At 44.9% G+C, this 22,662-nt stretch overlaps 1 protein-coding gene across 6 annotated transcripts in view; it reads left to right on the top strand.

Moving 5' to 3' along the window:
* The window catches only part of MRTFB (myocardin related transcription factor B), a 107,862-nt gene extending 86,599 nt beyond the window's left edge, over positions 1-21,263 (top strand). For 4 of the 6 annotated variants that reach the window (XM_053276106.1, XM_053276107.1, XM_053276108.1 and 1 more), the window contains 8 exons: positions 1,648-1,895; positions 3,700-3,847; positions 7,931-8,944; positions 9,541-9,687; positions 10,668-10,823; positions 11,064-11,201; positions 11,466-11,526; positions 12,654-21,263. In XM_053276106.1, the coding sequence (XP_053132081.1) occupies positions 1,648-1,895; positions 3,700-3,847; positions 7,931-8,944; positions 9,541-9,687; positions 10,668-10,823; positions 11,064-11,201; positions 11,466-11,526; positions 12,654-13,189 (2,448 nt within the window). In that variant the 3' untranslated portion in view covers positions 13,190-21,263. The remainder of the gene's footprint in view (positions 1-1,647; positions 1,896-3,699; positions 3,848-7,930; positions 8,945-9,540; positions 9,688-10,667; positions 10,824-11,063; positions 11,202-11,465; positions 11,527-12,653) is intronic. The other 2 variants (XM_053276105.1, XM_053276109.1) reach the window with 2 other exon arrangements.
* Positions 21,264-22,662: the final 1,399 nt, after the last annotated feature.

The raw sequence follows: 22,662 nt of genomic DNA, 5'->3' as shown, positions 1-22,662 counted from the left end.
AGACATAATATTTCCAGGCTCTTCCTAAAACTAGCATTTTGCACTTCTGCGTCTCTGGATATGGCATTGCTGTAGAATTATGCACTTCAGACACTCGCTAGAATTTGTTTTGCATCCAGCTGGATTAGTGGCTGTCAAGAAAATGCAGGAAAGGACACCTCCCTGCCAGTTTCTATAAACCTGTTTTATAAGACATTTCCCTTACTTAAGTGGACAAAAATGATGTCACCTATAGACTATGCCGGTATTTGTTGGAGTGGTTAGATCAGACTAAAGAGCCACCAGCTCCAGCTTTCTGTCTTGCATAGTGGCCAACCAGATGCTTCTGGGAAGCCCACAAGCGATGTGTGATGAGAAACGTCTTCCCCTTCCGTTTCCCCTCTTCCCAGCAACTGATATTCGGAGGTATACTTCATCAGAAACATGGAGGCTTCACATAGCCATTGTGACTAATCACTAGTGACAGACCTCTCCTCCATCAGTCTTATCACGGTTTCCAAAAGAAATTGAAATGTTGTTATCCTTATGGGTGCATAATTGGAGCACCTGGGTGTGAGAGGGAGGTACCGGCAGACTCGGGGTAACCTACAGATACCTTGGTTTCCCAAAAATGTGGAGACAGTAGAACCCAAGTGGCCAAAACGTAGGAGTTGCCCCAGTGTAACCGAATGGAGCAGAATGTTCGCAGACTCAGAGGGCATTTAACAGACAAATTGCAGGTGGGTGGAGCTAATGGAACTCAGTGGTACGGAGCGGCGGAAGGAGGGCTTGAATAAAAAGAGTGGGGAGTTTCTCAGCTTGCAGAGTATTCAAAATCACAACAGGGTGAAAAGAGGCTGGGACTGAGCACAAATTCTTCCCTCATCACATCAACAACTAAAACCTGCAGAAAATGAAAAAAAAATAAAATAAAAATGTGCCTATGAAATAAGACCCAAGTTCCAGCAAGGCCTCCTGCCTTTGTTGCTAACTTTTGTTTTGTTTGCCGGCAGGCTCAGCCACAGGCTCAGGTGACACATACCCACCAGGGATCGCGTTTTGTTGTGGGGCCATACTTGTTTGTCTGAGTTGTCTAATCCCGTTTTAAAGCCATCTAAGCTACAGCCTGAAGCCAGCCTAATGCAGTGTCCTTCGCCGTAAGGCCCGTGGGCCAGTGGCAGCCCCCATCAACCCCAAGTGCAGCCCTCTGGCTACTTGTTTCCTGGGCCTGTACAATAACGGGCCATTCTCTGCCCAGACCCCCTGGCACCTTGCCCAGCAACCAGTCTTGCCACGCAGCGCTGCCCTTTCCCCAGTGCCGGGGGGGGGGGCTCGTTGGAGGGAAACGGAGCCCTCTTGAGCCCCTGCACCATCTTGGAAGGCCTGCAGGGAGTGCTGGGAAGTGTCGCCCTTCCCGGCGCTTTCCCCACCAGCGAGCTCTCAAGGGAGGGCTGGGTCTCTCTGAAAGGGCCCTCCCTGCACTGTGCAGAGGCCAGAGGCCAGCACGCTGGGAAAGGGCTCTCGCCCCAAAGGTGTTTGGCCAAAGGGGCAAAGAGTGGCGCTCACTGCTCTCGCGGGAGGGGTGAAGCGGCTCTTTGGTGAGCAGGAGGCGCCTTCCGCGAGCGGAAGGGCACTTTTGGATGGCGTCTCTTTTCTGTCTCGGCCTAGCAGCCCCACCCCAAGAACCCAAACGACAAGCCGCGGAGCAAGAAATGCAAAGAGCCCAAGCCCAGAGTGAAGAAGCTGAAGTACCACCAGTACATCCCGCCTGACCAGAAAAGCGAGAAGAACGAGCCGCAGATGGACTCCAACTATGCCCGCCTGCTGCAGCAGCAGCAGCTTTTTCTGCAACTGCAGATCTTGAGCCAGCAGCAGCAACACTACAACTACCAGACGATTCTCCCGGCACCTCTCAAGTACGTGCGGCTTTGCCAGTTCTCCTTTATTCTCCCCCCACCCACCCCCCGGGAGACCCGGGAGGTGTGAGAGCCTAAAGCCTTGTCATGTGGTCCGAGGTGCAAGGCAGAAATGGATGGGCTTGGATGTGAGGGCTCTAGTTACCAGTGAAGTGTCATGGCAGCCTCTTCCCCGACCCCCCGGGATGGGGCACATGACAGCAGCGGGGCGTCATTGCTGCATCATCCACCAGGTGTGGGTGGGTTAACGGGCAGGGTAGGCATCAGTGCTCCTTGTAAGAGGGATTCCCAGATGCTGTTGACTACAACTCCTAGCATCCCCAGCTGCAACAGCCGTTGTTGGGGGGAGTTGAGGTCAGCAACATCTGGGAATCCCTCTTCCAGGGAGCACTGACGATTCTAAGCAGAATTCTGCTCCCATAAACAGGACGAGGAAGAACTCCGAGCATGGTGTGGTGGTTAGAGTGCTAGACTAGGACTGGGGAGACCTGAGTTCAAATCCTCATTCAGCCATGAAACTAGCTGGGTGACTCTGGGCCAGTCACTTCTCTCTCTCAGCCTAACCTACTTCACAGGGTTGTTTGTGAAAGTATGTAGTACACCGCTCTGGGCTCCTTGGTGGAAGAGCAGGATATAAAATGTAAATGTAAATAATAACTCTGCCAGTTGCTCCCCAAATACGAGTACAAAGAGCTGAAGCCCGTGTCTCAAACCAGAATACAGGAAGCAAAGTATCTTGCCCTGGTGCAAATTCTGAGGCAACAGCATTCCTTTTCAGTCAGGGGCGGCAATCACGGTCATCAGAGGCAAACGGTGACCTGCATTTGTCCAATATATGCAGCGGTTCATATTAAGCATGTATTGCATAAGTACAGATTTTGTATTCCAAAGCTGGTGGGTTTCAGAATATGAAATATGTGGGCACAATCCTGCTTTGGGGCAGGGTGAAAACTCTCAAGAATGACTCTTTCAGTGGGAGAAGATGCTGCATTTGTCTGTTTCACTGAGGAATTTTACTTAAGTTGTTTGGAGAGAATGCCAGATGTTCTTTCTCCAGGATAACCAGGATCAGTTCAGAGAAATCTTTTTGCGTGGTGAAATGTGGGTTGTCTCAATCCACAGTGTAGCTGAAGCCATGAGGAAGCAGTTGCTGGATCCAGTGTATAAAGTGCTTTACAATTTCTTATTTTAGAATTAAGTCTTTCCAGCATTTTTTAAATACCAGATTAGAGTCTCTCTTATATTGATGGAATACATTGTCAAGAACAATCGAAATAAGCAGTTTTAGGTGTTCTGAATAATTTACTTGTAAATCATGGGCAACATCCAAGCTAAGTCACAACTAAGATCCATTGAAATTAATAAGGCTTAAGTTCGTCAAGACTAATTAGTTGGGATGCTAGCTATTCTACTCCTGTACAGTACACAGAATGCTTCATAGTTAGTCCCCTGCTAACTGAGCAAAGAGGCACCATTTTAAAGTGGTGATTCTGTCTCTTTAGCACGGTGAGAGCAGCTGGCCCTCTCTGGCCCCAGAACAACATCCCACTAGTGGCTGTTGCTGGTCTCTCTCTTAGGTTTCTTTTTCTAGATAGTGATCCCTTTGGGGACAGGGAGCCTATGTATGTATGTACGTACATGCAAACCGTTTTGGGAACTTTTGTTGAAAAGCGATATGTAAATATTCATCGTATTCAAATTTATAGTTAAATGAGCAAGATTCAAGACCATGCCCGTTAAAGGAAACGAATGGAAGAGAGAAATGTTGGCTTTAAGCTTTTAAACTGTTTGTTTTTCCTTGAAGGCCAGTGAACGACAAACCAAGCAACAGTGGGAATTCATCGCTGAATACTTTGAGCACATCTTCAGCACCTTCCAACACAGCAAGACAGAATAGTAATATTTCCAACAGAAAGCCAGGACCTCTGCCTCCTAGCTTGGATGATTTAAAGGTAAAAAAAAAAATAGTGCGGTTGTGCTGACTGTTTAGTACATCAGCCAGCTGTGAGGGGTCAGTACCATCTGAGGGGACTAGTGCTCACTGTAAATTTTGACAAGCTCTATACCCCTAGAGATGGAAAACAGGTGATTTTCAACTGTCAGTACGTTCTCATGCTTTTCTTGTCCTGACCATTGGACCCTCAGCAGCCAAATTTGCAATGGTGTTTTAAAAGCTTTTAAAAGTCCCTTGAAAACATAAAAACTACTATAAAATTGTATCAGTGTTATTAGAGGAATGGAAATCAAAATTAGCAGGAGTGTTCTCCCAAGAAGATTCCACAGAGAAAATGCAACAGTTTGTTAATTGTTACCCTTTACTCTGCAAAAATGTCTGCAATTGTATTATTCTGGGGTAGCGATAAAAAAAAGTGGGGGTGTGATAACGCAAAGAAAGCTGTAAGCGTAGCAGTGGTATTGCCTCTTTTTCGGCTCGGGGGGAGGTGGGGGGGGCAGGAGTTTGTGGGCTTGGCTCATGGACTAATTGACGAATGAAAATATTTGCCCCTGAAGTTGTGCTTTGAAGAGCTCCAAATGTCCCCAGATCGGCCTCCTTTGCTCACATTGTGCTATGCTATTCACAGCCTGTTCACAGCCCTGATCACCTGCTGCTTTAGTGCCAGCTGCTTCTTCCTGATGATGTGATCCTGCAGCCAGGCATTCGGTGGCACATCCCAGAAAGAAGCAAAGAAACCAGGAAGCAGAATCTCTGGCTGATAACTGGGATGTGAGAATCGAACAAGAACACTTCCAGAAATGTGGAAGCTTATAAGTGTGGGTTTGCAGCAGCGTGCCACAAGCCTCATCCAGTGTGAGGCAACAGATGGGACACCGTTAGCTCATGGCAGGCTACCGCAGCTGGAAGCCGGCCTGATGAAGTCTTTCCCTGTGGCTGACTAAATGGATGCGGTCAAGAGAGCTGGTCTTGTGGTAGCAAGCATGACTTGTTCCCGTAGCAGCGCAGGGTCCACCCTGGTTGCACATGAATGGGAGACATGGTGTGTGAGCACTGGAAGATATTCCCTTCAGGGGATGGATCCACTCTGGGAAGAGCAGAAGGTTTCAAATTCTCTCCCTGGCAGCATCTCCCAGGATAGGGCTGAGAGAGATTCCTGCCTGCAACCTCGGAGAAGCCCCTGCCAGTCTGTGAAGACAATACTGAGCGAGATGGACCAAGTGTCTGACACAGTATATGGCAGCTTCATGTGTTCCTATCAGGCCCGAAACTAGTTTCTTTTCCAGTTGCTAGCATTTAAAGAGCCAATCGGAATGCATGTCCATAGTCAGGGGAGGCTTTTCTTTGAGGTAGAGTGATGCAGTTGCCTCTGGTGTGGCTGTGAGGAGGGAATTACATCGGAAGGAATTCAATAAGTAAGTTGCCTGCGGCTGAGAGCAGCATATACTTTGAAGTGAGTCTCTCCAGTGGCACCAGGGCTGCTCTTCCTTGTGTTCTTCACATAAAGGAGAACAAGGCTTTTGGGTGGAAGAAGAGAGACCTCTAGCGAACACTCTGTTCCATCCGCTGGAACAGAAGTGAACACGTTCTCAGCTTCTGCAAAAGTGGAAGGCAGGACAGGCATTTGTTTGTTACGTTTATATCCTGCTCTCTGACAGGCTCAGAGCAGCATTAACATTAATAATTTTGTCCCCAAAGGGCTCACTGGTCTTTTTAAAAAAAACCAAAAGGGGAGAAAGCATTTTCAGAGGGAAGGGTCCAGAAGGTACTTGGTCCTCCTCAGGCCTTGGCCTCTGCTGCATCCTGATAGTAATGCTGTAGAGGAGGACTTGCAATAATCTTACCCACCCACCCCCTGGGCAAAAAATAATGATCCCACCAACATAGGACTCTGCCATATACTGAGTCAGACCATTGGTCCATCTCACTCAGTATTGTCTACCCAGACTGGCAGCGGCTTCTCCGAGGCTGCAGGCAGGAGTCTCTCTCAGCCCTATCTTGGAAATGCTGCCAGGGAGGGAACTGGGAACCTTCTGCTCTTCCCGGAGCAGCTCCATCCCCTAAGGGGAATCTCTTACACACTTCTAGTCTCCCATTCAAATGCAGCCAGGGCAGACCCTGCTTAGCTAAGGGGACAAGTCATGCTTGCTTCCACAAGACCAGCTCTCCTCTCCAACTCTGAGTGCATGCAGTCCAGTGTTCCCTCTAACAGGGATTCCTAGATGTTGTTGACTACTACTCCAGAATCCCTAGCTACAATGGCTTTTGCTTGGGGATTAGGGAAGTTGTAGTCAACAGCATCTGGGAATCGCTGCTAGAGGGAACACTGATGTAGCGATCGTTGGAATTGAACATTCCCTGTGCAAATGTGAATCAGTTCTTCATCATTCCATAGCTTACTACATCAATGCATGCATTCATCTTGTGCAGGGTCATGACCCACATAGGAAGCTGCATGTGTGAGTCAGACCATTGGTCCATTTGTGGGATGGGGCCCATAGCTCAGTGGTAGCAGCATGCAGAAGGTCCCAGGTTCAACTCGTGGCATTTCCAGGTAGGACTGGGAAGGACCCCTGCCCAAAAGGAGAGGAGAGCTGGTCTTGGGGATGGAGCCGCTCCGAGAAGAGCAGAAGGTTCCAAGTTCCCTCCCTGGCAGCATCTCCAGGATAGGGCTGGGAGAGGCTCCTGCCTGCAACCTGGGAGAAGCCGCTGCCAGTGTGTGAAGACAATACTGAGCTAGATAGACCAATGGTCTGACTCAGTATATAGCAGCTTCCTATGTTCCTATGAAACCTTGCAGAACCCCTAGCAGTCAAAGCAGACAGTACTGAGCTACATGGACCAAGGGTCTAACTCAGTAAAAGGCAGCTTTCTTTTTCCCCTCAGCTCTCTTCCTCCATTTTGACACCCAAGCTCGTCAGACACATCTGTTCCTCTTGGTTCTTCCCAGTTCATCCTGCTTTTCCTTTACTTAATTTTTCATTCCTAGTGTGTCTTGTTTTCAACTTCAGTCTGTAAACCTGTGGCCAGAGCCTATTTAATTTTTGTACACTGTCTAGTGATGTTAGGTGCACCAGTACAACCCCATCCAGAGTTGGTCGAAAAGCCAGTTGGGATAGGGCGATTCGACCAACTCTGGATGGGGTTGTACTCCCCTTGAAAGAGCAAGTGCATAGCTTGGGGGTGTTGCTGGACTCAACTCTGGTTTGGGGTGCTCAGGGGAGGCAGTGGCTAGGGGTGCCTTTGCACAGCTTTGGCTAATGTGCCAGCTGCAGCCCTTTCTCAAGAGGGCAGATCTGGCCACAGTCACCCATGCCTTTGTCACACATTGCGGCTGGATTACTGCAATGCACTCTTTGTGGGGCTGCCCTTGAAGAATATTCAGAAACTTCAGTGGGTGCAGAATGCATCTGCCAGGGTTCTCTCTGGAACTACTCACTTGGAGCATATTACACCTATTTTGAAAGAGCTGCACTGGCTGCCAATTTGTTTCCAGATTCAATTCAAGGTGCTTGTTTTGACCTTGGAGGTTTGGGACCTAGATACCTGAAGGACCGCCTGCTCCCAAGGGTTTCTGCCTGCCCAGCAAGGTTGTCAGGGGGGGCCTTTGCTCCATGTTGAGAGAAGCTAAATTGTCATGGACACAGGATGGGGCCTTCTCTGTTGTTGCCCCCAGGCTCTGGGATGCTCTTCCAGTGAATACCCACTCTTTGACATCTGAGGCTGCTTTTAAAAAACAATGAAAGGCCTTTTTGTTTGTTCAGGGGCTGCTAGGTTTTCCAGCTTCCCTGCTTCTGTTTATCTTTTTATGGTTATCTCTGTGTGTGGGGGGGGGCGGTTCTTACTGTTTAACTGATTTTAAGGGTTTGTATGTGATTTTTATGAAATTTTGTTGTATTTTAACTGTTGTAAACTGCCTTGGGATGCCTTATGAAAGGTGGTATAAAAATTGAACAATAAACAAATAAACAAACTGGAGTTCCTATCTTCTGAATCAGGCTTTTGTCTAGATACTCGTTGGTTGGTGGTTGTTTTTTAAACACTATTGTTGACTTGCTTTTTTTTTTTTTTTTAACTGCAGGTACCTGAACTGAAAATAGAATTAAAACTAAGGGGATTGCCAGTGTCTGGAACAAAAATGGATCTCATTGAACGTTTGAAACCCTATCAGGATCTTAACAACAATTCTCTCAGCACAACTAATGCAATCGCAGTAACTCCTTCCACTAATGGTACCAGTAATTCTGGAGAAGTAGCAGCCGTCTTCCCCGTTGCTACCTTAAGTAAGCCAGCAGCCAGCTCAGTCCCCAGCTTTTCTTCAGAAACCACAACTGGCAGCAAACTGACGCACATGGAATGTATCAGCTCCCCGTTGCCCATCTCCCCAGCTCCTTCCGAACAGTCCAGCCTTGGGGCCGATGACACTAACGTGGGCGACACCTTGACGGAAATTATGACCATGATGTCCCCGTCGCAGTTCTCAAGCACATCGCCTCTTAGAGCGACCACCAATGAGGACAGCCACACCAGTGGAGGCATATCGAACATGGAGTTCGATGCAGCTGAGAAAGACCGTAGGCTCCAGGAAAAAGAGAAGCAGATTGAAGAGCTCAAAAGAAAACTGGAACGAGAGCAGAAGCTGGTGGAAGTGCTGAAGATGCAGCTGGAAGCTGAAAAGCGAGGGAGCCAACAGCCGCCCCAAGCAGCAATGGATTCCACACCAACGTTGAATCAGAAGCAAGTCGGTTCTGCTGTCAAAGAGGAAGGCACATTAGCTGATTGCTCTGATGCAAGACAATCCATACTGGAAGTTAGCCATTCTTTAGGGCAACCCATGTCAATGGATGTCCAGAACCTAGTTGCCAAAAAGGCTATTGTGATCAAGCAAGAGGTACCTTTGGCCAAAGCTGAACCACAGAATGTCATATCTCAGTTTTATGTAAGTTCGCAGAGACAGCCTCAAACTGCGGTTGTTGCCCAGCCTCAGGCTCTACTAACTGCACAAGGCACAGCACAACTGCTGCTCCCCCTCTCTCTCCAGGGTCCAAGTTCAGCCACTTCAGTGCATCTACCTGTGGGCAATATCCAGGTTCAGGTATGAAAGGTTTCCTCGACTTAAGAACATAAGAAGCGGCCTTATACTGAGTCAGACCATTGGTCCATATAGCTCAGTTTTGTCTACACTGTCTGGCAACAGCTCTCCAAGGTTTCGGGCAGGAGTCTTTCCCAGCCGTACTTCGAGATGCTGCCAGGGATTGAACCTGGGACCTTCTGCATGCAAAGCAGATGCTCTACAACTTAATGAGTTGTTTATTGACCATACAGCTCCAATTTCAAGATCCCCTCTTTGCACCCAGCTGCCTGGGCCATGGCTAGCAAGGTCTGCTGTTACATCAGAGATCTATGCCAGTGGCAGTCAAAGTAGTCATTCATTCATTCATTCATTCACTACCTGATGAAATTGCAACTCATGGGCTGGGAACATGCTCTTTTAACCCTTAGCAGAGAGCAGCGCCTTCAGAGAGGTTTAGCATTTCATTTTCAAAACACTAATCATGATAACCTTGATCTATTAACTTATGTGAACTGTCTGATTTCTGGAGGCCTTGGACAAAAATGCCACTGAGATTTCCTAATGTAAAAACTGCGTTGTTCTCCCAATGAAATTGAATCATTGTTTTCTTCCCTTAGGCCCAGCCCCAGGCAGGAATTCCAAGCATGGCACAAGTATCTACTTCCTCTAGCTTGGCCCAGAAAGTAGCACAGATGCATCCTACACCACCCAAACAAAATGCTTCCCCTCAGCATGCACTGGGTCAGGCCCCACAAATTCGAAAGGTTGGTGACGAGTTCTTTACTTACCAGTTAATGACATGCTTGCTATAGCCGAACTAATTTGATTTTCTGCTTCATGGCTTTTAATTTCACCCATGTGCTCTATGAGCGTGTTCTGTAAAGTAGGATGTACTGTGGAGTTGGATGCAGAGCTTAGTAGTACCATGTTTCTCAGTTCTCTTTCTGAGTTTTTCCTATATGAAAATACTACTAATGTTTTCCCTTATTAAAATAGTAAAGCGGAGTTCCCAATCTGTGGTCCTCCAGATATTGCTGAACTACAAATCCCATCATCCCCAGCCACAGTGGTGATTAGAACACTGAGGTATTCCTAAATGCAAAGTGCGTTCATTTGGAAATGGTCGGTGGTGTTACACATTATTTTGAATAGAGAAAGTTGTGAAATTGTTACTTTGCTTAAAAAGCAAACAAACCTGGAGGAAAATTAAAATGGTTCTTTAAAAAGATACTGGATCCCTTGTTCCATCAGACTAAACTTTGTTTCTTTTAAGTGGTGCTATTGATGAAATTCAAAAAGATGATGATATAGAATTGACATCATCAGGTGATAACATCATTACCATCATCATCTGTTGTAATGGCAGCTAGGATTCTTTATGCGAAATAGTGGAGGCTTTCAGTCATACTTCTCTTGAGAGAATAGCCAGAAGAAATAGGAGGCCTAGCTCTTAAGACTAAACAAATTTGTCAGAGACAACATGTTTTATTAACTTCTGTCAAACTGTTCCAAAGTGTGCACTTTTTTGTTGCTGGTATAGTGTATTTATATATTTTTCTAAATTGTTCTAATCGTTTATGTCGGATTCGTTTGTAGACTTTGCTGGTGTTTTTATGGTGGCTTCTTACTAATATGTACTAATTTCAACTTTATATGGGTAACAAAAAATAAAATTGTGCACTGCGGCGAAGTTAGCCTTGGGGGAAAAAATGAGTATAAGAGAGTTTTAAATATCTTCTTACAGGTATTTCCTCCTACCTCACCAAATTCAGCGTTTTCCTATCAAAATCAGTCTGTCTCAACCCTGCAGCAACCATTGTTTAAACAAGCATCAAATCCTACAGTTCACTCAGGGAACCAGGTACCCTTGGTGCAAAATGGACCCAGTGCCCCTCAGAAGGTAGGTTTCATTGAGCAGTCATTAGATAGACATAGTACAATATAAAGGGAAGCTGCTCTTTCTGTGCACTCTCCTGCTAGATAGTTTGGTTGCATGTTGACATTGCAACACACGTATTGCTCCAAAGGAAGCAGAGAGCTATGCAGTTCTTCATAGGGACACCATTTAAGGATTTCTGTGGCCATACTGGCTTATTGTTGCCCTCGCTTGCTTACTTATTGTTGCCCTTGCTTCATACAGCCTGCCTCCCCGCTTCAGTCCCAGCAGTACCTGATACAGCAGCCTCTGTTCAGCAATTCAGTAACCAAGACGAAAGACCCCCCACGCTATGAAGAAGCCATCAAACAGACCCGCAGTGTGCAGGCTTCTCAACGAGAGGTAGAGTGTCCACAGAAATGCCGTGACGGGTGCGGTTAGCCATTTCCCATAGAATAATCATGTGCTGGTTTGTGCATCTTCTCAGAAGAGCACCAGCATTAAGGGGGACATGTTTCCCTGAACATTTCTACCCCCGCCGTGTCTCTGCCAAGTTTCTCTCTTGTGAATTTCTGGCCCTCTTTAGCAGGCCGTGAACTTCCAATCCATGGTACCCGCCTCAGTTTATTTAAACCTGAGCTAAATAAAGAATTCTCTGTGTTTCAGATTTCCAGTTCCCACAGCCAGCAGATGGATGACCTCTTTGATATCCTCATTAAGAGTGGAGGTGAGCTCATGAAGCTAGACTGAGCCTTGCTACCCTTGTTTAGTCTAGAGCAGGGATTCTCAACACTGGGTCTCCAGATGTTATTGGACTTCAACTCCCATAATCCCCAACAAAAGGCCACTGGGGCTGGGGATTATGGGAGTTGAAGTTCAATAACATCTAGAGACCCAGTGCTGAGAATCCCTGGTCTAGAGAGATCAGATACAGAATAAATTGTTTCCTTTTATTGGAGGAATAACTTGTGCTAGGTTGGGAGTTCTTTAATGTAGCGTAGAGAAGCAGCTCACTCTCAATGCGAGTTGACTTGACTATGCAAATAATCATAGTCCTTATAAGGCAGGGTCCTAACCTCAAGCCTCAAACCTCAAGCCTTTCAGTACATCAAAAACAGTTTATTAGCCAACAGGTTTTACTGCATGTTGTAGTGAGCTCAAGTAACCAGTTGGTATCCATGAAGCTGAACAGAGATCATGCCACCTTCAGTCATTGCCACAGTCTACGAACCTAAATGGCTGAAGGTCTTGCATGCAGGTATTATGGCTGCTTGCACCAGTCCGAGTAGCCAGTTCATGAAAATGAGAATATTACCCGCGACATGGCCCCCTTGTGTGGTAGAGGTGATAGAGAGGGCATGCTCTAGATCAGGCCTGCACAACTTTGGCCCCCCAGCTGTTTTTTGGACGACAACTCCCATAATCCCCAGACACAGTGGCCAGTAGCCAGGGATTGTGGGAGTTTTGGGCCCAGTTGAGCAGGCCTAAACAGTTAATTAATTAGAAACTCACTGCTCCCCAAAGTAATGTAAATTCAGCATACCAAAACATAATAGGGTCAGGTGACCCTATTCAGGGTCACCTGAATAGCAGGAAGTCTGAATTTAGGATGACCCCCTTTTAAAAGCACAGGTTAAATACAGGTTAAATACCTATATCTACCCAAAAGGAAGGGGACTCTGAATTTAAGACCTCCCAATTTTTTACATCAAAGAACTTGGAAAAAGCCTAATCAGATTCAGGTAAATATGGTAAATGTGATGTATCAAAGTGAACAAGTGTAGTTTTTACTATTTATGTAAATGATTAAAATAATGGTCATGATTTATGCATCCTTTCCTCTCATGCAAACAGAGATTTCTCTGCCTACCAAGGAAGAACCTTCTTTGATTTCCAAAATGAGGCCAGTTACTGCCAATATCACCACAATGCCAGTGAACACTGTGGTGTCCCGTCCACCACCCCAAGTCCAAACGGCCCCTCCTCTCTCCTTAGAACCAACAAACAACTTCTCTGTAAGTCTGGAGAACCAGCTGGAAGCCCTCTTGGAAGGAACGTTGCCTTCAGGGAATGAAATCCCTCAACTGACAAGCAGCAGTGAGGACACAGAGTCTTTCTCTCTCATTGAGGACCTGCAGAACGACCTTCTCAACCATTCTGGCATACTCGATCACTCACAGTCGCCTATGGAAACATCCGATTCGCAATTCACCACTTCTAATTCCTGTTTGTCCCTTGACCTTCCGGACACAAATTTGGACAACATGGAATGGTTGGACATTACCATGCCAAACACTTCGTCAGGATTAACCCCACTCAGCTCAACTGCGCCAAGTATGTTTTCGACAGATTTTCTCGATCCTCAAGACCTGCAGTTGCACTGGGATTAACGGAATGAAAAGACACCGCCGACTTGATCATGGTTTTTCCAGATTCTCTTACAGTACAGGTCCACTGTTTCACTATCCTTGTTTTCAGGATAATCTTTAAAGAGATCCATAGGGATGACATTTTTTTTAAGAAAGCATGTATAGTAAAAATGATCAGAGTGTTTCACCAAAATTGAAGTATGAGAATACGGTTTTCTCACCTTCCAGATTCTATCACTGGCAATTGATTAAGCGGGGGGAAAGAGAAATGGGATTATAGCTCATGGTAAAAGGGGAGAGCAACATATATTTGGGCGAAGGCAATAATATCACTGCACCTGACTGTTCCTGTGGACAACTTGAGCCAAGCTTAAGCTGCATCATGAAAGCTCTGGCCAATTCCATGAAATGGACGGAAAGTTGTAAATGTTTGTATTCTGGGATTGCTTTACAACTTGAAGAAAAATCTCTCTGTGCTTTCAGTTGAAAGCCTTGAGTTAATACTTAGTTTTAGTGCTGCAAAGTTTGTCACTTAATTGGTTAGAATATATGAATCAACCCAAAGTCATTTTGGTCTCTAAAAATTGGGTACTTGATTAACTGGGCAGCAGATTTTTTTAAAATGTTATTTTTAGTACAAGTCCTTATGAAAACTGCAACAAAAAGCACCATGTTAGAAGTACCCTTGTCTTCTAAGATGGTGTTTGCTGGGTCACATGTGCGCATCATCTAAAAACAGAGGAAAGATAGTCCCCACCCCCAAATGACTGGGTATTCTCATATGCAACTCTTGTACAGTTTTCATCAATTGAACAACTAGAACTCATACAATCGATCAAGATGTATTTAGTTAGATGACAAATGAATTTGAATCCAGATGTGTATGTGTTTACACACATGCAATGCGCACTAGAAAACACCCATCGTCACTTATATGCTATATACTGACAATCAATTGTACTTCTGTTTGTTCTTTTGGATCAGACTTCCAAAGTCATCTCAGCAGGTAGCTTGCGTAATTTTATCTGAACATCATGAAGAATGGAATATGTAGTAGAAAAATGTAACCACTGTTTCCTTACATGTATTCATCACAGAAAGGATAGTATGGCTATTTGACAACTGTTACCATAGGGTTGGATCTGAAGGTGTCCTGCATGCAGAAGAGCATCTTCCGCTTGCAGAAGAGCGGTTTTACTCCTTATTCTAGAATGTCCCACAAGACTGTGGCCAAGATCCAGACTAACTCCACACTGATACACTAGCATTCTGCATCATGTGAGGGATATGTGTGTCCCCCCCCCACCCCCACTTTCCTCCGTAGCTGACTGTGCCTCCTGAAACGGTGTCTCCATGGTTTGGGGGACCGTCAAGAACAGTGTTATCTCTATTTTTCCCCCATCTGTTTGCGGAATGGGTTTTGTTCCAGACAGCAGTATCAAGGCAGTGTCTGCGCATGTGCATTCAGCGTGGGGCCTTCCTTATTCAACCTGAGCAGGATCTGAAATTAACGGAGCTAACATTGAAAAACTTGTTAGTGTGCATATGTGCGCATGCCTTAGAGGGAACACTTCTCAAGAATATAGGTTCTTGAGGCACAGGTGACGCAGAGGGAAGGAAGAATTGCTGAAAACCACACACCCTTGCATGATGATATTGACACAGGGTTACTCTGGATGTCAGCCAGTGAAATGAAATCCAAAGACGATGATCCGCTTTTTATAGCACTACTCATGAACAAATCTTTGTCAAGTGTTTCCATATCAGTGCTAGTGGCTATTTTCCTTCCATTTATGGCTCCTTGCATCCAACACACAGACTCTGAATTAACGTTAGCCATTGCTAAACATGAACAGAAAATTAAATGCTTCCAAGTTCAGCATTCAGAACATTTCATTTCAGTGTCTTTGACACGAGATCTGAAAATCAAATTGCAAGAACACTATGAGTGATGAATCTTCAGTACATACGCTCAACAAACCCAAATCGTTGTTTTTCTATGATCTCTGAATTGTCTGGGTTTTTTGGGAAATGCTGAATGAAGTAAATGATAGCCATGCTTGTTCCCCACAATCAAGAAAAACAGATGGGCTCTCCCTTCAGTCAGGCAACTGGAGCAGCACGAATGGTTCAGGTGTGATCCCTTTGAGTCCATGCATCCCTTTTGCAGTAGCCACAGGTAATCAGAGCTAATGATGTGTTTTGGCAAAAAGGAGGAGGGATGCTTGAGTGCATCCCTGTACAGCCAGTCCCAGACTGCTCTTGAACAGCTCTGGATCAGGCCATTGTCTTCCCATCCTTTCTGTTGCAACAGTGAAACAGAAGCATTGTGGTGGATAATCCTGTTGTCTGTTCTGCTACCAAAACTTTATAATTTAAAAACTTCACGATCAGGTTCCTTCTTTTAAACTTCTTTCAGAAAGCTCTTCCCTCTTTTTAACCATGAAAAAATATTGGAAAAATTGCAACAATTGCTAATAAATCCAAACTACAAAATGAAATTAATCTTACTTTATACAGTAGCATTTTTCAGGAAGACACTTTTTTTCTTGCCCAGTGCCACAAAATCATTTGACTTTTAAAAAACCCATAGAAAATTGTTAACCTTTGTACTGTTGGTAATCAGTCTTTGATCATACATTTGTGATCGGGTGTATCTGTACTCCCATAAAATTGGCATCAGTGCAAGAATCAGTAATAGGAAATCCAATCACGCCAACTAAGACCTGTATAACTTGGCATTTCTTCAGTGATCATACAGTGTTTCACACCAATTTTGCACCTGCAGTATTCATTTGCAGTGTCTTTCCTCTTAAAGCCACAATTGTGAAGATGCCAATTCAGACAGTTCGGTTTGCTTTGGAATTAATGGAGGCTTTTAAAGTATAGAAAATGTTATTGATGTCAGGGTAGCTTTATACCCCTTCCCCCCCACCCACATACTTTGGGACTTGTGTTTATGCCATTTTGTCTTGGCACTGCCACTGAAGTTGTATGTTCAGTGATTGGATACCTTGCTTGCATTAAGCTTTAGCTGGCTTAGAACTTGTGACCTAGCATATGTGCAATAGCATTTTTCATTGGATAAGAGGTTTTAGGAGAGACTACATATCTTCACCTTTACCATTCCACTTGGCCATCCTCTTCTGGAGGCTAATTTTGTGAGGTGCTGAGTATTTTCCCATGAGATGCCAAGTATCATTCCCTCCCCCCGCCCCCCGACACAAAGTTTAGTTAGGATACTTGGCACTCTGATGGAGCCTGTCCTGGGTATAGCAGGAAGCCCTGTGAGATTTAAACACTACACTATCTGTCTGCTAGCATATTTCTTGTGTTGTGTTGTATACAGAGTTATAGACCAAAGAGTCATGAGATAGCGTCTGTTGTTTGTACCTTGTACTTACAGGGATGAATAGAAATATCACTTGTTCAAACAATTAGAGAACTGAGCCATCATCCAAAGAGATGTCTGTGTGTAAGAAACAGGCACACATTTAGAGCCACTTTTTGAAGTTCTTTATGCAGCAGCTCTCACTGCCCCAAAAGGCAAGCCATTGTTCAGTTAAAAAGGTGGCTTGTCTCTTCAGCAATGGGAGCTGAAACCAAGAACCATTCAGTTGAAAAGGCTGCTTACCTCTTCAGCAATGGGAGCTGAAGCAAAGATCCATTCAGTTTAAAGGGTAGCTTGCCTCTTCAGCAATGGGAGCTGAGGCAAAGGGAACTCCTCCCTGCTCTTTGGATCCTGGTCCAGAGCAGTAGCAAAGAAGAAAAAGGGCCATCGCACCCTGGAAAGCAACTGGTTTCTTGTAGGCAACAGCCTACATCATCAGATTAATCTGCTGCCTTCTTGGTTCGACTGTGTCACAATTAAGCCAGTTAGTCTCTTGGGTGTCATGGAGGTTTTTGTCGTCTTGCAACTACAGACTGACTAGGATATTGTACAATTGGCAGAGTGCGTGTAAATATCGCTTAAAATTTGCAATACTGTGTGAGGCTGCATTGCACGCCTCCCCACTGGGTGCGCTATCAAAGCCTCAGGAGCATACGCAACAAGAAACCCCCTCTGAATAAAATCCCTTCAAGTGCAGAACTGGTTTCTTCTACGAAAATTTCAAAGGGATCATGAAACATTTGTAACAAAAGTATTTATTTTCTAGAATAGGAATGTGTGATCTTTCTTTGTGCATTTCAAAATAGAGCTTTATTATCAGACATTTCTAAATAACGGTTTGCTTTTGGTCGTATGTTTGGAAACCTGCAATCTGTTGTACGATATTTACCACATATCTGTGAACCTGGTATTTGTGAAAAGTTTCCTTTTTAAAAAAAAAATTGCTTGTGTAACTTTTGTGCACATGACTATTTTGTAGCACAAGACATTTAAATTTTTTAAAATTTGAGGACTCGGTTATGTGGCACTCACTACTTGTATACTTTTTTTTTAAAAGCGCAAGAACAGTTTAAATCTTTGCAGCAGTACCAAACCACGCCCTCCTTGCTAAAGTAGGATTCATCTGCAGAGCCTTTCCACAGCACACAAGAAGCAAAACGGGGTTTGTCACACCATGTACCCATACCAGGGAGCCTTGGCTACTCCCTGATGAGGGTCCTTGTGTGACGCCCCTGTGTGCAACCTGTGTGTTTGACATGTTTACACTTTGTACATAAGGTGTACACTTAAAACATGATCTGTGAAGTGGCCTACAGAGGTCACCATATCAAAGGAAAAAAGGTGACCTGTTTTCTCAGGCTCATTTTGTGCTGTCTTTTATGCAGGCCCCAGAAAAAAAGAGAGATCGTCAAAAGATCATCCAAAGAGGCAAAAATATTATTTTAAGTGATATATTTAAGTTGTAGGAATATGTATGCTTCCAGGCTGTGCAGAATTCTTCTCATGAAGAAATCTGTGATACTTGAAGTGTACACATTCATAACAGAGTTGATCAAATAACTGCTTTCTGGATCACATAATATGTTCCTTACGATGTTTGACTCCACTCAAACAATGTAAGAGATGTGTTCTGTTAAACTCAGTGTGACCGACTGACTGAGGTCATGCATACAATCTCGCCGGCTGGTGGGAGGCAGGAGCTCCCTAGCAGATGAGCGGCTGGCGCGCCCACATGAGCAACCGTGTGGTGAAGGGAAACACAAGGAACACAAAGACTTCTCCTGCATCCCAGGGTGCCCCAGGAGGGCATGAGCACGGAGGCTGCTCTTGTTAAAGCAGCCGTCACGCTCAGTGCTGCTGCTCCTTCACCCCCCAACCCGTGGCCAGAAATGGTGGCGGGCCAGGGGGGAAGCCATTTAATCTGGCAGCATCTGCCCAATCACTGGCCAAGGTTCACCTAACCTCGGGTTTAAAAGTGGGGCTTGTGTGGGTGCAGCACTGTTAGCAGCCTCGTTCCCGGTGCTTCGCACGGACAGCCTAACCCAGGCTGGGCTGTCCTAGCCGGTGCGTGTGGATACCTTGCTGTATGCTTGCACAAAACACTCATTTTGTCAGTAATTATTTCTTGAAAAATTGGATTTGCCAAGATATAGCTGCTTCAAGCTGTAAATCTGTGCTCTGTAATCCCGGACGTCATGAAATTCTAGAAGACTCTTCCAGAGCAAATAGCTTGCCTAATAATATTTCTAAGTTTTGATTATGACATGTCCTTGAGAAGTAGAAGTCCAGGGTAGATTGCCTGACTGTCATACAACTTTCAGAAACCCTAGGAAGGCACTGTAAAGGAAAGAAAGGAAATATTGTGGTGTCGAGTCGGTGTCAACTCCTGGTGACCACAGAGCCCTGTGATTGTCTTGGTAGAATACCAGAGGGGTTGACCATTGCCCTCTCCCATGCAGTATGAGATGATGCCTTTCAGCACCTTGCTATATCGCTGCTGCCTGATATAGGTGTTTCCCATAGTCTGGGAAACATACAGCGGTGACTTGAACTGACAGCCTCTTGCTCCCTAGGTAAGTTGCTTCCCCGCTGCGCCATTCGGTGGCTTAGGAAGGCACTGTACTGCTGACAAAATACGAATACAACAAATTTTTATATACTGCTTTGCAACAAAACGTTCCCAAAGCAAGCAAGTTTACACACACACACACACACACACACACACACACAATAATGGCTCCCTATCCCCAAAGGGCTAAAATCAAATAAATAAATGAAATGAAATGAAACATAAGATACTCACTAGCAACAGCCACTGGAGGAATGCTATGACGGGGATGGATAGGGCCACTTGCTCTCCCCCTTCTAATAAAGCCACCACTTTAAAAAGGTGCCTCTTTGCTCATTAGCAGGGGACATTAAATGCATTAAATAGGTTGTTGATGTGTGAGCCAGGTTTAATGGATGGTATCTGTACCATGAACACAATCCGGCCAATTTACGCCCCATTAAAATCAGGACCAACTTAATTTTGACTGGCCTGTGCATTAATTTGTTATGCAGATTGAAAACCTCTAGTGCGGTTGGTATTATAAAGATGTTAAATGTCAGTAGCACTAAAAGTTCTGATAGAACTGGAATATAGAAACAATTGTTATTCATAAATTGAACTGGGCTGCCACAGCATAAGATGATTTCCTCTTAAGAAATCATCATTTTAAGTTTTCCTCTATGTATCTGTGCTTTTTAAAATATACATCAAGTTAGGAAATATTACAAGGGCCTAAAAGGAATGATCTCTGGCTATTTGCCACACACTTTTATCTGCTCAGAAACAAGCCCCTGTGATGAAGCAAGTGGTTTTTAAACTGCACTACAGAATGCTCAAAAACGTAAAGTTATGACAAATAGAAATTTCTTACTTGACTGCAGTTTGGCTTTGAAAAGTGAAGGGGTCATTCTCCTCTGTGTCGCTGAGGGCAGAATATTTGTGAACCAGTATGTGGTTACCCTTGCATATAAATCTGGTAAACTCCATGATCCACCATGCGGAGGAGAGCTGGTCTTGTAGTAGCAAGCATGAATTGCCCCCTTTGCTAAGCAAGGTCCACCTTTGCATTTGGATGGGAGACCACATGTGTGAGCACTGTAAGATATTCCCCTTGGGGGATGGAGCACTGTAAGGTATTCCCCTTAGGGGATGGGGTCGTAGCTCAGTGGAAGAGCATCTGAGGTCCTGGGCTTAGTCCTTGGGACCTCCAGGTAAGGCTGGGAGAGACCCCTGCCTGAGACCTTGGAGAGCCACTGCCAGTCAGTGTAGACAGTACTGAGCTAAGGTGGACCGATGGTCTGACTCAGCATATGGCAGCTTCCTATGTCCCTATGATCATTTGCAAAGAAGCCTTTGACAGAGCAGGCGCAGTGACCAGCAATGGCAAGCCTGTTTAATACCAGCATTTTAAGTTTTGCACGTTACACCATTTCAAAGCTCCAGAGCCTTAAAATATAGTTGGACTAGCATAACCACAAGATGAGAAGCACCAAACCATTGCCTTTTCCGCTGCCAAGGAAAACACCTCTTGTTTTAATCTGTAAGAAGAAAATAGAAGCCCCCGTACAGTATTTGAAAGTTTGTTTTAAAGAAGATGTAGATATTTTTGAGGCGGCTTTTTTTGTTGTTGTTTTTGATGTCCAGCACCAATTGTTTTGTGGTGAAACGAAACTAAGAAATTAGCACAGGTCTCCGTGTAAAGGGAGGCCGATTTCTTTCATTGTAATGCTTGCAGTAGAAAATAGTGCTCAGCATGGTAGGGTGTTTCTCTTCTTCTTTTCATAGTCACAATGAACGTCTTGGCATCTCACTTTATGAAAAAAGAAGACAGATACCCCTCTGTACAGGCCTCTTTGTTCAAGCGCTAGATTAAAGAAAAATATCCAGGCAGCAGAGCATCCTGTGATTGCCTCTGTATAAGAAACCATGATGCCTTCGTATTTGCCGTTTGCACCCCTGAAATCAATTCCATATGTTGATTTTTGCCATGTTTTGCACATTGTATTGTATATATGTAAGGCATACTGTATTTTTATATGTGTAGTACCTTTATCATATATTTTGTACATAGTGGCAATCTTGTAGCTAATGAGAAAAATGTTTGATATCTCAGCAATTTTGCAATCTGTGTGTCAAATAAACAAGTTAATATATGTGGTGGCCACTTGCATTTGTTTGGTAGTATCCTTCTCTTCAAATACCCAGCCTGATCCCCTGTGCATGTTTGCTTAGTGGAAAGCCTGTCTAAGTTCAGCAGGATTTGTTCCCAGCTAAAGAAAAACCAGAAATTACAGCTGCATCAACTGCATCATATTCCTTTAAAAAATTTGGGGGGGGATCACAACATTGGAGTGGGGGGGAGGGGCTAAGCCCTTGCCTGCCTAGTCTGCCCACAGCAGCAGGCTTTGCCCCGCCCCCCGCCCCACACTGTTTTTCTCCTTTTACTTCCAGGCTTGCTATTTCAATAGTGTGTTCTCATGCTCGTTGCCCCCCCACCCCGGACCATCATGCCTGCAGCAGCCAAATTTGCAATGGCCTTTTAAAAGCTCTTAACAGTTTTAAAAGCACAAGAGCTATGAAAAAATGTTATGGATGTTGCCAGAGGAATGGAAATGGAGATTGGCAGGCATGTCCTCCAAAGATGACTCCATGGAGAGAGTACCACAATTAGTTTTATTGTTACCCTGACCCAACCCTAACCCTTTGCTCTGTGCAAAAGTGAGTGGAATTTTACCACAGTTCTTTGCGGGGTAGGGATAAGGATAAAATTACCTCCGCTGTCATTTCCGGCCACATCCAACACAGAGATATGTAAGATTGATGCATCCCACCCCCCGCCACTTCCAGGTGTAGAGAATCCGTGAATATAGAGTCTGCGGATTTCAAGGTCCTGCCGTACTGACATTTTAGTTGGCCCTGATAGAGACAATGCCCTATTAGAGCTTTTAGATTGTTTCCTAATGGACCAAACACAGCTCCAACTTGGTCTATTCTAGGACCAGTAAATAGCCTCAGTTTATTACATTTAGCCTCAGTTGAAATGTTATGTTCACTCTGATGTGTGCTTCTCTTTCATTATATGAATGGATGCTTTGTGATTTAATCTCGCACACGGGAAAGATTTGAGGGGTGTGTGTGTGTGTAATTTATTTCTTTTCTCGTGCTGTCTCCTACTTGGAAATAAAAATAATTTAAATGCCCCCACAGTGGCGCTGTGTTCCAAAAAGAAAGTGCCCTATTGGCAGAAAGGAGCAACTCTTGGGGAAAATGAGTTTGCAGTAATCCAAGGGTGCTCAAATTTGGGTCGCCAGATGCTGTTGGACTACAACTCCTACCATCCCCAGCTACAAAGACCTTTGGTCACGGTGGCTGGGGATGGTGGAAGTTTTTGTCCTAAGAACAGCCCGGCTGGATCAAACTCAAGGCCTATCTAGTCCAACACTCTGTTTCCCACAGATGCCTCCAAAGAACCACAAGCAGGAGATGAAGGCATGCCCCCTCCCCTGCAACCAGTATCCAAAGACCTCCTGCCTCTGAGCCTGGAGGTAGTCT

The sequence above is a fragment of the Hemicordylus capensis genome, chromosome 13 (genome assembly GCF_027244095.1).
Source record: "Hemicordylus capensis ecotype Gifberg chromosome 13, rHemCap1.1.pri, whole genome shotgun sequence".
NCBI classification, from domain to species: Eukaryota; Metazoa; Chordata; class Lepidosauria; order Squamata; family Cordylidae; genus Hemicordylus; species Hemicordylus capensis.
This window is presented reverse-complemented; position numbering and strand designations above follow the sequence as displayed.